Below are 13,093 nucleotides of genomic sequence, written 5' to 3' on the forward strand. Positions count from 1 at the left end.
TGACCAAACCATTTCAAAACACCCTCTTCTGCTCTCTCAACCACGCTCTTTTTATTTCCACACATCTCTCTTACCCTTACGTTACTTACTCGATCAAACCACCTCACACCACACATTGTCCTCAAACATCTCATTTCCAGCACATCCATCCTCCTGCGCACAACTCTATCCATAGTCCACGCCTCGCAACCATACAACATTGTTGGAACCACTATTCCTTCAAACATACCCATTTTTGCTTTCCGAGATAATGTTCTCGACTTCCACACATTCTTCAAGGCTCCCAGAATTTTCGCCCCCTCCCCCACCCTATGATCCACTTCTGCTACCATGTTTCCATCCGCTGCCAGATCCACTCCCAGATATCTAAAACACTTCACTTCCTCCAGTTTTTCTCCATTCAAACTCACCTCCCAATTGACTTGACCCTCAACCCTACTGTACCTAATAACCTTGCTCTTATTCACATTTACTCTTAACTTTCTTCTTTCACACACTTTACCAAACTCAGTCACCAGCTTCTGCAGTTTCTCACATGAATCAGCCACCAGCGCTGTATCATCAGCGAACAACAACTGACTCACTTCCCAAGCTCTCTCATCCCCAACAGACTTCATACTTGCCCCTCTTTCCAAAACTCTTGCATTCACCTCCCTAACAACCCCATCCATAAACAAATTAAACAACCATGGAGACATCACACACCCCTGCCGCAAACCTACATTCACTGAGAACCAATCACTTTCCTCTCTTCCTACACGTACACATGCCTTACATCCTCGATAAAAACTTTTCACTGCTTCTAACAACTTGCCTCCCACACCATATATTCTTAATACCTTCCACAGAGCATCTCTATCAACTCTATCATATGCCTTCTCCAGATCCATAAATGCTACATACAAATCCATTTGCTTTTCTAAGTATTTCTCACATACATTCTTCAAAGCAAACACCTGATCCACACATCCTCTCCCACTTCTGAAACCACACTGCTCTTCCCCAATCTGATGCTCTGTACATGCCTTCACCCTCTCAATCAATACCCTCCCACATACTTTCATACACTATCACATACTCTCACAACTCCTGTTTCAGGAGTAGTGCTACTCCTTCCTTTGCTCTTGTCCTCTCACCAACCGCTGACGTTACTCCCATGACATTCCTAAACCTCTCTTCCCCTTTATCCTTGTACTTCGTTTCACTCAGAGCCAAAACATCCAGGTTCCTTTCCTCAAACATACTATCTATCTCTCGTTTTTTCTCATCTTGGTTACATCGACACACATTTAGACACTCTGAGTCTTTGACGAGGATGAGCACTCCCCGCATGGCTCCTTCTTCCGTTTCCCTTCTTAGAAAGTTAAAATACATGGAAAAAGTTTTTATCGAGGATGTAAGGCATGTGTACGTGTAGGAAGAGAGGAAAGTGATTGGTTCTCAGTGAATGTAGGTTTGCGGCAGGGGTGTATGATGTCTCCATGGTTGTTTAATTTGTTTATGGATGGGGTTGTTAGGGAGGTAAATGCAAGAGTTTTGGAAAGAGGGGCAAGTATGAAGTCTGTTGGGGATGAGAGAGCTTGGGAAGTGAGTCAGTTGTTGTTCGCTGATGATACAGCGCTGGTGGCTGATTCATGTGAGAAACTGCAGAAGCTGGTGACTGAGTTTGGTAAAGTGTGTAGAAGAAGAAAGTTAAGAGTAAATGTGAATAAGAGCAAGGTTATTAGGTACAGTAGGGTTGAGGGTCAAGTCAATTGGGAGGTGAGTTTGAATGGAGAAAAACTGGAGGAAGTGAAGTGTTTTAGATATCTGGGAGTGGATCTGGCAGCGGATGGAACCATGGAAGCGGAAGTGGATCATAGCATGGGGGAGGGGGCGAAAATTCTAGGGGCCTTGAAGAATGTGTGGAAGTCGAGAACATTATCTCGGAAAGCAAAAATGGGTATGTTTGAAGGAATAGTGGTTCCAACAATGTTGTATGGTTGCGAGGCGTGGGCTATGGATAGAGTTGTGCGGAGGAGGATGGATGTGCTGGAAATGAGATGTTTGAGGACAATGTGTGGTGTGAGGTGGTTTGATCGAGTGAGTAACGTAAGGGTAAGAGAGATGTGTGGAAATAAAAAGAGCGTGGTTGAGAGAGCAGAAGAGGGTGTTTTGAAGTGGTTTGGGCACATGGAGAGGATGAGTGAGGAAAGATTGACCAAGAGGATATATGTGTCGGAGGTGGAGGGAGCAAGGAGAAGAGGGAGACCAAATTGGAGGTGGAAAGATGGAGTGAAAAAGATTTTGTGTGATCGGGGCCTGAACATGCAGGAGGGTGAAAGGAGGGCAAGGAATAGAGTGAATTGGAGCGATGTGGTATACCGGGGTTGACGTGCTGTCAGTGGATTGAATCAAGGCATGTGAAGCGTCTGGGGTAAACCATGGAAAGCTGTGTAGGTATGTATATTTGTGTGTGTGGACGTATGTATATACATGTGTATGGGGGGGGGTTGGGCCATTTCTTTCGTCTGTTTCCTTGCGCTACCTCGCAAACGCGGGAGACAGCGACAAAGTATAAAAAAAAAAAAAAAGATTCAAAAATCATTGCATATGTTGTAAGTGTGCAAATGTAAATTTTATCTTTGAAAAAGATATTACAAAATATATAGAACAGGATAAAGGAGAAAGAATACTTCCCACATATCCCATGCATTTTGTAGAAGGTGACTAAAAGAGGCGGGAGGAGGAGGCTGGAAATCCTCCCCTCCCGTTTTTAATTTTCCAAAAGAAGGAACTGAGAAGGGGACCAAGTGAGGACATTCTCCCTAAGCCTCAGTCCTTTGTTGTTAATGCCACTTTGTTAACATGGGAAATGGCGAATCAGAATGAAAAAAAAATATGTAGAACTACCATGTAAATTGCAACAAGGCAGATAAAGATAGTATGCAGTTACTTGTTCAGTGTTCCTGGTGTGCTTGCTTGTTACTAGTTATCTTGGCCCAGTCTGGCATACAGGAGGATGATGCCACACACGTCGACTGTAGGACTGAGTCGGTTCTCACAAGTATGTGGTTGTAAAAAGGATCAAAAGCAAGATACTTTTCTTACTTAAATGTGGATACTCCTTGAAAACACTTATCCAAAATGATGACAGAGATAATGACTTGTGCCTGATTGTTAATGATGGATCATTTGTGAGATGAAGAAGCTCATTTTCTTCATCAGGTGTTAGGTTTAGCCCTACTACAGCCTCTGGTCTTTCAAAATCATAAGGGTCTTTTACCCAGTGCTTTTCTCTCATATCTTGTAACTTTTCTTTAGGAAAGAACTGTTCAAAACTCACCGACAAAGAATGAAGGTGTAGCTGTTCATCACATTTAGTATTCTTCAGATTATTTTCACCGATGCTGTTTTCTTCAATGTGCTGCAAAGGTGTTAGGAACATCTAGTAAACAGGATGATCAACTCCAAGCTTAGCTTGCCACACCATTATTGATTTCCTGAATGTTTCTACTTCCTCGCTGTGTTGGAATGCATTGTTTTCTTTCCCTTGCAGTTTCAGATTAAGTTCATTTAGCTTTGAGGAAATGTCTGCTAAATATGAAAGCTTGAGTTTCCCCTCATCATTGCAAAACAGTAGAATGAGAAAGATGAAATATCAGGAAAAGTGTTTTAATGGTAACCAAATGATGGATGAGTAGTGCATGCTGTATGAAGAAATAGTTAATGCTTTTGTTTTCTTTCCTTTCATACTTGTTAGCTGATTCCTAAGTTAGTGAGGTAGCACCAGGAACAGATGAAGAAAAGTCTTCATTTGCTAGCATCCATTCCTTAGTTGTCATGCGTATTGCACCCAAACCACAACCCTCCCCTATCCATAACCAGACCCTGCAGACCTTTCCATGGTTTTCCTTGGCTACTTCATATGCCTTAGTTCAATCTAGTGACAGCATGCCATAGTATATTTACCACAGCTCTCTAGTTCACTCAGCCCCATGCAAATCATTCACATCCAACTAATGCAGTGAATGTTAAAAAGATCAGTAAGGTGTAAAATAGAAAGGGAGGCTAAGAGTTGGGGCCCCACAAGTGTAAAACTTCCAACTCCTCTCCACTCATAAGTTCACTGAGAAGGTTGACTCAGTGTGTTGAATTACATATTTTTACAAACTGTAAGATATCTTAGTAATGCCTATGGAAATGGTAATATTTTTTGTATGTAATGGTAAACTTTTACTGTATTACAGGCAGATCTTTGTCCTCTTCCTGATGATTTGTGTGGTGAAACCTTCAGCTATGTTTTTGGTACTAACACTTCAGCCTTAGAATTATTCCTACTGGATCGACGAATCAAAGGGCCAGGATGGTTAGATGTGAAGTTACCTCAGTTATCATCCCCAGCTGTATCCTGGTGCAAGATAGAGGTGAGATTATATACTTTTAATGCTGGCAATGGGTATTAGAGGTTACTTCAATCATGTGAAGATATTACTTGTAGCTCAACAGGTTTTGTGGTACTTGACATGTGGCATGTGAAGATGAAGTAGTAATGTTTCACATCTATCTGATCATATTTTATTGTTTGAAAAGAATTTTTAGTTACCTTTCATTCAACATTGTTTTTAAAGCCATGTTTTTATATAGATGAGAAATTCCACTTTGTATAAGGAAAATATCCTGTCATGTGTGAAGGAAATTTCAGAAGCAGCAGAAAAAAATTAAATAGAATTTAATTGAAGAGTGTTCTGACGAAAGAATACCCCATAATGGCTAATCTTCTTTTGAACCATTATGTATTGAGTTTATTATGATTTCTTTTCACATTTTGATGTCATTGATCAGATGCACAACCACTATGTATTAGAATTTTCATAATCCCTTTTCACATTTAAATGGCATTAATCAGATGTACAATGGTGGTTAAAGATTAAGTCATTGCCTATTCTTAAGTGGGTTTCCCTAACTAATTACGCATACATACATACATTTTTTTTTTCTTTTTAATTTTCCAAAAGAAGGAACAGAGAGGGGGGCCAGGTGAGGATATTCCCTCAGTGGCCCAGTTCTCTGTTCTTAACGCTACCTCGCTAACGCGGGAAATGGCGAAAAGATGGAGTGAAAAAGATTTTGTGTGATCGGGGCCTGAACATGCAGGAGGGTGAAAGGAGGGCAAGGAATAGAGTGAATTGGAGCGATGTGGTATACAGGGGTTGACGTGCTGTCAGTGGATTGAATCAAGGCATGTGAAGCGTCTGGGGTAAACCATGGAAAGCTGTGTAGGTATGTATATTTGCGTGTGTGGACGTATGTACATGTGTATGGGGGGGGGTTGGGCCATTTCTTTCGTCTGTTTCCTTGCGCTACCTCGCAAACGCGGGAGACAGCGACAAAGTATAAAAAAAAAAAAAAAAAAAAAAAAAAACATTTGTACATACATGCATACATACATATTCTACATTATGTATGATTACCCCAGGATCAGTTTCTGCACTACTTTCAGTAGCTGGGAAATTTAGACTCCTTTGGAGTGATAAGTTCTTTGACAAGACTACTCCCTGTGGTACAGCCTCACCAAAGGTGAGTTTTCACTGGTAACATCCATGCATGTATCTATACATAAATATGTATTTAGAGATCCAAGTTCCTTGAATGGGTTTAGAAGTTCCTGCATTAACATTTCATGGAGCATTTGAGATCTAGGGGAAAGATGCATCATCTTTACTTGACCTTGTCTTTATGCAAAATATCAAAAAATTAGGTTACATCAAGTATGAAGGGCTATAGATAGGGTGGATGTATTGCAATGAAATGTTTGAGGACAATATATGGTATGAGGTGGTTTGATCAAGTAAGTTACGCCTTCTCCAGATTCATAATTGCTACATACAAATCCATCTTTTTTTCTTAGTATTTCTCACATACATTGTTCAAAGCAAACACCTGATCCACACACCCTTTTACCACTTCTGCAACCACACTACTCTTCCCCAATCAAATGCTCTGTACATGCCTTCACCCTCTCAATCAGTACCCTTCCTTACAATTTCCCAGAAATACTCAACAAACTTATTCCTCAGTAGTTTGAACCTTCACCTTTATCCTCTTTGCCTTTGTACAATGGCACTATGCATGCATTCTGCCAATCCTCAAGCACTTCACCATGGTCCATACATACATTGAATATTCTTACCAACCAATCGACAACATAGTCACTCCCTTTTTTAATGAATTTTACTACAATACCATCCAAACCCACTGCCTTGCCGGATTTCATTTTCCGCAAAGCTTTTCCTACCTCATACCTTTTAACCAAACCATTCTCTGTGACCATCTGGGAGTGATCTTATCTGTGAATGGAACCATGGAAGTAAAAGTGACTCATAGGGTGGGGGAGGGTGCAAAGGTTCTGGGAGCAATGAAGAATGTACGGAAAGAGAAATCATTATCTTGGAGAGCAAAAGTGGGTATGTTTGTGACGCATGGGTTATAGGTAGGGCTGTTAGGAGGTGAGTGGATGTGTTGGAAATGAAATTTTTGAGGATGACATGTGGTGTGAGGTGCTTTCATTGAGTAAGTAGTGAATGGGTAAGAGAGATGTGTAGTAATAAAAAGAGGGTGGCCGAGATAGCAGAAGAGGGTGTGTTGAAATGGTTTAGACATATGGAGAGAATGAGCAAGGAAAGGTTGACAAAAATGATATATGTGCTAGAGGTGAAGGGAACAAGGAGAAGCAGGAGACCAAATTGGAGGTGGAAGGATGGAGTGAAAAAGATTTTGAGTGTTAGGGGCCTGAACATGCAGGAGGGTGAGAGGCATGCAAGGAATAGGGTGAGTTGGAACGATATGATATACCAGGGTTGATATGCTGTCAGTGGACTGAATTAGGGCATGTGAAATGTCTTTAGTAAAACATGGAAAGGTCTGTAGGGCCTGGATGTGGATAGGGAGCTCTGGTTTTGGTTCATTACACATGACAGCTAGATAACGAGTGTGAATGAATGTGGCCTTTTTTCTGTTTTCCTGGCACTACCTTGCTGAAGCGGTGGGTGACGAGGCTGTTTTCTGTGGGGTGGGATAGTGCCAGGAATGGATGAACTCAAGCAAGTATGAATATTTACATGTTTATGTATGTATATGTATGTGTATGTATATGGATGTATATAGGCATTTATGTATATGTACATACACATATATGTACAGACACGTCCACACACGCACATTTACATATCTTAACATATCTTAAATATATATATATATATATATATATATATATATATATATATATATATATATATATATATATGTCATTTGGCTCTATGTGCTTACATGGAAGTAATTTCATATACCAAGTGTTGCTATTCTGTCATACATGCTGTGTCAGTATGTAGTTATTCAAAACCTTAAAATTTTTTTATAACGACTTGGCTTAAATAGTTTATAACTCCCTTTCTTATACACTGTCTCATGTACAAAGGTTTTCCTGGTTTTCATTGTATGCTATTTTTATGAACTATTTCCCAGCTTTTTATGGAAAATATAATGGGGTAAACCATGGAAAGTTCTGTGGGGCCTAGATGTGGAAAGGGAGCTGTGATTTCAGGCATTATTACATGACAGCTAGAGACTGGGGATAGGGGATTAAGAATACTTCCCACGTATTCCCTGCGTGTCGTAGAAGGCGACTAAAAGGGGAGGGAGCGGGGGGCTGGAAATCCTCCCCTCTCATCTTTTTTTTAATTTTCCAAAAGAAGGAACAGAGGGGGCCACGTGAGGATATTCCAAAAAAGGCCCAGTCCTCTGTTCTTAACGCTACCTCGCTAACGCGGGAAATGGCGAATAGTTTAAAAGAAAGATATATATATATATATATATATATCTTTTCTTTTTTTTTTTTTAAACTATTCGCCATTTCCCGCGTTAGCGAGGTAGCATTAAGAACAGAGGACTGGGCCTTTGAGGGAATACCCTCACCTGGCCCCCTTCTCTGTTCCGTCTTTTGGAAAATTAAAAAAAAAACGAGAGGGGAGGATTTCCAGCCCCCCGCTCCCACCCCTTTTAGTCGCCTTCTACGACACGCAGGGAATACGTGGGAAGTATTCTTAATCCCCTATCCCCAGGGATTATTTATATATATATATATATATATATATATATATATATATATATATATATATATATATATATATATATATATATATATATATATATATTTTTTTTTTTTTTTTTTTTTTTTTTATACTTTGTCGCTGTCTCCCGCGTTTGCGAGGTAGCGCAAGGAAACAGACGAAAGAAATGGCCCAACCCCCCCCCCATACACATGTACATACACACGTCCACACACGCAAATATACATACCTACACAGCTTTCCATGGTTTACCCCAGACGCTTCACATGCCTTGATTCAATCCACTGACAGCACGTCAACCCCTGTATACCACATCGCTCCAATTCACTCTATTCCTTGCCCTCCTTTCACCCTCCTGCATGTTCAGGCCCCGATCACACAAAATCTTTTTCACTCCATCTTTCCACCTCCAATTTGGTCTCCCTCTTCTCCTCGTTCCCTCCACCTCCGACACATATATCCTCTTGGTCAATCTTTCCTCACTCATTCTCTCCATGTGCCCAAACCATTTCAAAACACCCTCTTCTGCTCTCTCAACCACGCTCTTTTTATTTCCACACATCTCTCTTACCCTTACGTTACTTACTCGATCAAACCACCTCACACCACACATTGTCCTCAAACATCTCATTTCCAGCACATCCATCCTCCTGCGCACAACTCTATCCATAGCCCACGCCTCGCAACCATACAACATTGTTGGAACCACTATTCCTTCAAACATACCCATTTTTGCTTTCCGAGATAATGTTCTCGACTTCCACACATTCTTCAAGGCTCCCAAAATTTTCACCCCCTCCCCCACCCTATGATCCACTTCCGCTTCCATGGTTCCATCCGCTGACAGATCCACTCCCAGATATCTAAAACACTTCACTTCCTCCAGTTTTTCTCCATTCAAACTCACCTCCCAATTGACTTGACCCTCAACCCTACTGTACCTAATATATATATAAAGCCTGGAATACTGGAATTAGCAAAGATATTTGCTGGTAACGAAGAAAATTTTGTGCATTGAGTTCTAGCGTAAGAAGCTTCATGTATTGTGGAAACAAGACACTGGCACTCAGGGCTGATATAGCCTCGTTCAGGGATGTAACAGCAGAAAATCATGTCATTGACCTCTTAGAGTTAGCTTTGTGCTGACATTGCCTCACTCCAACGTTGATGCACAGCGTATCTTTAGTCATGTGAACATCATGAAGTCAAAGCTTCAAAATAGACTGAATATCAAAAGCTTGTGTGTGTGTATATGTGCGTATGTATGTGTATGTGTGTGTATGTGTATATGTATATATATATGTATATTATCCCTGGGGATAGGGGTGAAAGAATACTTCCCACATATTCCTCGCGTTTCGTAGAAAGCGACTAGAGGGGACGGGAGCGGGGGGCCAGAAATCCTCCCCTCCTTGTATTAACTTTCTAAAATGGGAAACAGAAGAAGGAGTCACGCAGGGAGTGCTCATCCTCCTCGAAGGCTCAGAGTGGGGTGCCTAAATGTGTGTGGATGTAACCAAGATGCGAAAAAAGGAGAGATAGGTAGTATGTTTGAGGAAAGGAACCTGGATGTTTTGGCTCTGAGTGAAACGAAGCTCAAGGGTAAAGGGGAAGAGTGGTTTGGGAATGTCTGGGGAGTAAAGTCAGGGGTTAGTGAGAGGACAAGAGCAAGGGAAGGAGTAGCAATACTCCTGAAACAGGAGTTGTGGGAGTATGTGATAGAATGTAAGAAAGTAAATTCTCGATTAATATGGGTAAAACTGAAAGTTGATGGAGAGAGGTAGGTGATTATTGGTGCATATGCACCTGGGCATGAGAAGAAAGATCATGAGAGGCAAGTGTTTTGGGAGCAGCTGAATGAGTGTGTTAGTGGTTTTGATGCACGAGACCGGGTTATAGTGATGGGTGATTTGAATGCAAAGGTGAGTAATGTGGCAGTTGAGGGAATAATTGGTATACATGGGGTGTTCAGTGTTGTAAATGGAAATGAAGAGCTTGTAGATTTATGTGCTAAAAAGGACTGATGATTGGGAATACCTGGTTTAAAAAGCGAGATATACATAAGTATACTTATGTAAGTAGGAGAGATGGCCAGAGAGCGTTATTGGATTACGTGTTAATTGACAGGCGTGCGAAAGAGAGACTTTTGGATGTTAATGTGCTGAGAGGTGCAACTGGAGGGATGTCTGATCATTACCTTCTGGAGGCTAAGGTGAAGATTTGTATGGGTTTTCAGAAAAGAAGAGTGAATGTTGGGGTGAAGAGGGTGGTGAGAGTAAGTGAGCTTGGGAAGGAGACCTGTGTGAGGAAGTACCAGGAGAGACTGAGTACAGAATGGAAAAAGGTGAGAACAATGGAAGTAAGGGGAGTGGGGGAGGAATGGGATGTAATTAGGGAATCAGTGATGGATTGCGCAAAAGATGCATGTGGCATGAGAAGAGTGGGAGGTGGGTTGATTAGAAAGGGTAGTGAGTGGTGGGATGAAGAAGTAAGAGTATTAGTGAAAAAGAAGAGAGAGGCATTTGGACGATTTTTGCAGGGAAAAAATGCAATTGAGTGGGAGATGTATAAAAGAAAGAGACAGGAGGTCAAGAGAAAGGTGCAAGAGGTGAAAAAAAGGGCAAATGAGAGTTGGGGTGAGAGAGTATCATTAAATTTTAGGGAGAATAAAAAGATGTTCTGGAAGGAGGTAAATAAAGTGCGTAAGACAAGGGAGCAAATGGGAACTTCAGTGAAGGGCGCAAATGGGGAGGTGATAACAAGTAGTGGTGATGTGAGAAGGAGATGGAGTGAGTATTTTGAAGGTTTGTTGAATGTGTTTGATGATAGAGTGGCAGATATAGGGTGTTTTGGTCGAGGTGGTGTGCAAAGTGAGAGGGTTAGGGAAAATGATTTGGTAAACAGAGAAAAGGTAGTGAAAGCTTTGCGGAAGATGAAAGCCGGCAAGGCAGCAGGTTTGGATGGTATTGCAGTGGAATTTATTAAAAAAGGGGGTGCTTGTATTGTTGACTGGTTGGTAAGGTTATTTAATGTATGTATGACTCATGGTGAGGTGCCTGAGGATTGGCGGAATGCGTGCATAGTGCTATTGTACAAAGGCAAAGGGGATAAGAGTGAGTGCTCAAATTACAGAGGTATAAGTTTGTTGAGTATTCCTGGTAAATTATATGGGAGGGTATTGATTGAGAGGGTGAAGGCATGTACAGAGCATCAGATTGGGGAAGAGAAGTGCGGTTTCAGAAGTGGTAGAGGATGTGTGGATCAGGTGTTTGCTTTGAAGAATGTATGTGAGAAATACTTAGTAAAGCAAATGGATTTGTATGTAGCATTTATGGATCTGGAGAAGGCATATGATAGAGTTGATAGAGATGCTCTGTGGAAGGTATTAAGAATATTTGGTGTGGGTGGCAAGTTGTTAGAAGCAGTGAAAAGTTTTTATCGAGGATGTAAGGCATGTGTACGTGTAGGAAGAGAGGAAAGTGATTGGTTCTCAGTGAATGTAGGTTTGCGGCAGGGGTGTGTGATGTCTCCATGGTTGTTTAATTTGTTTATGGATGGGGATGTTAGGGAGGTGAATGCAAGTTTTGGAAAGAGGGGCAAGAATGAAGTCTGTTGTAGATGAGAGAGCTTGGGAAGTGAGCCAGTTGTTGTTTCCTGATTATACAGCGCTGGTGGCTGATTCATGTGAGAAACTGCAGAAGCTGGTGACTGAGTTTGGTAAAGTGTGTGAAAGAAGAAAGTTAAGAGTAAATGTTAATAAGAGCAAGGTCAGTACAGTAGGGTTGAGGGTCAAGTCAATTGGGAGGTAAGTTTGAATGGAGAAAAACTGGAGGAAGTAAAGTGTTTTAGATATCTGGGAGTGGATCTGGCAGCGGATGGAACCATGGAAGCGGAAGTGAATCATAGGGTGGGGGAGGGGGCGAAAATCCTGGGAGCCTTGAAGAATGTGTGGAAGTCGAGAACATTATCTCGGAAAGCAAAAATGGGTATGTTTGAAGGAATAGTGGTTCCAACAATGTTGTATGGTTGCGAGGGGTGGGCTATGGATAGAGTTGTGCGCAGGAGGGTGAATGTGCTGGAAATGAGATGTTTGAGGACAATGTGTGGTGTGAGGTGGTTTGATCGAGTAAGTAACGTAAGGGTAAGAGAGTTGTGTGGAAATAAAAAGAGCGTGGTTGAGAGAGCAGAAGAGGGTGTTTTGAAATGGTTTGGGCACATGGAGAGAATGAGTGAGGAAAGATTGACCAAGAGGATATATGTGTCGGAGGTGGAGGGAACGAGGAGAAGAGGGAGACCAAATTGGAGGTGGAAAGATGGAGTGAAAAGGATTTTGTGTGATCGGGGCCTGAACATGCAGGAGGGTGAAAGGAGGGCAAGGAATAGAGTGAATTGGAGCGATGTGGTATACAGGGGTTGACGTGCTGTCAGTGGATTGAATCAAGGCATGTGAAGCGTCCGGGGTAAACCATGGAAAGCTGTGTAGGTATGTATATTTGCGTGTGTGGACGTGTGTATGTACATGTGTATGGGGGGGGTTGGGCCATTTCTTTCGTCTGTTTCCTTGCGCTACCTCGCAAACGCGGGAGACAGCGACAAAGTATAAGAAAAAAAAATATATATATATATATATATATATATATATATATATATATATATATATATATATATATATATATCCATTTGCTTTTCTAAGTATTTCTCACATACATTCTTCAAAGCAAACACCTGATCCACACATCCTCTACCACTTCTGAAACCACACTGCTCTTCCCCAATCTGATGCTCTGTACATGCCTTCACCCTCTCAATCAATACCCTCCCATATGATTTACCAGGAATACTCAACAAACTTATACCTCTGTAATTTGAGCACTCACTCTTATCCCCTTTGCCTTTGTACAATGGCACTATGCACGCATTCCGCCAATCCTCAGGCACCTCACCATGAGTCATACATACATTAAATAACCTTACCAACCAGTCAA

General features: G+C 41.5%; 1 protein-coding gene across 1 annotated transcript in view; it reads left to right on the forward strand.

Moving 5' to 3' along the window:
* PolA1 (DNA polymerase alpha catalytic subunit) overlaps window positions 1-13,093 on the forward strand; it is a 436,605-nt gene that overhangs the window by 138,596 nt on the left and 284,916 nt on the right. The window contains exon 11 of the mRNA XM_071683772.1: window positions 4,230-4,406. Within this exon, the coding sequence (XP_071539873.1) occupies window positions 4,230-4,406 (177 nt within the window). The remainder of the gene's footprint in view (window positions 1-4,229; window positions 4,407-13,093) is intronic.

This window comes from Panulirus ornatus, chromosome 37 (genome assembly GCF_036320965.1).
Source record: "Panulirus ornatus isolate Po-2019 chromosome 37, ASM3632096v1, whole genome shotgun sequence".
NCBI lineage: Eukaryota > Metazoa > Arthropoda > Malacostraca > Decapoda > Palinuridae > Panulirus > Panulirus ornatus.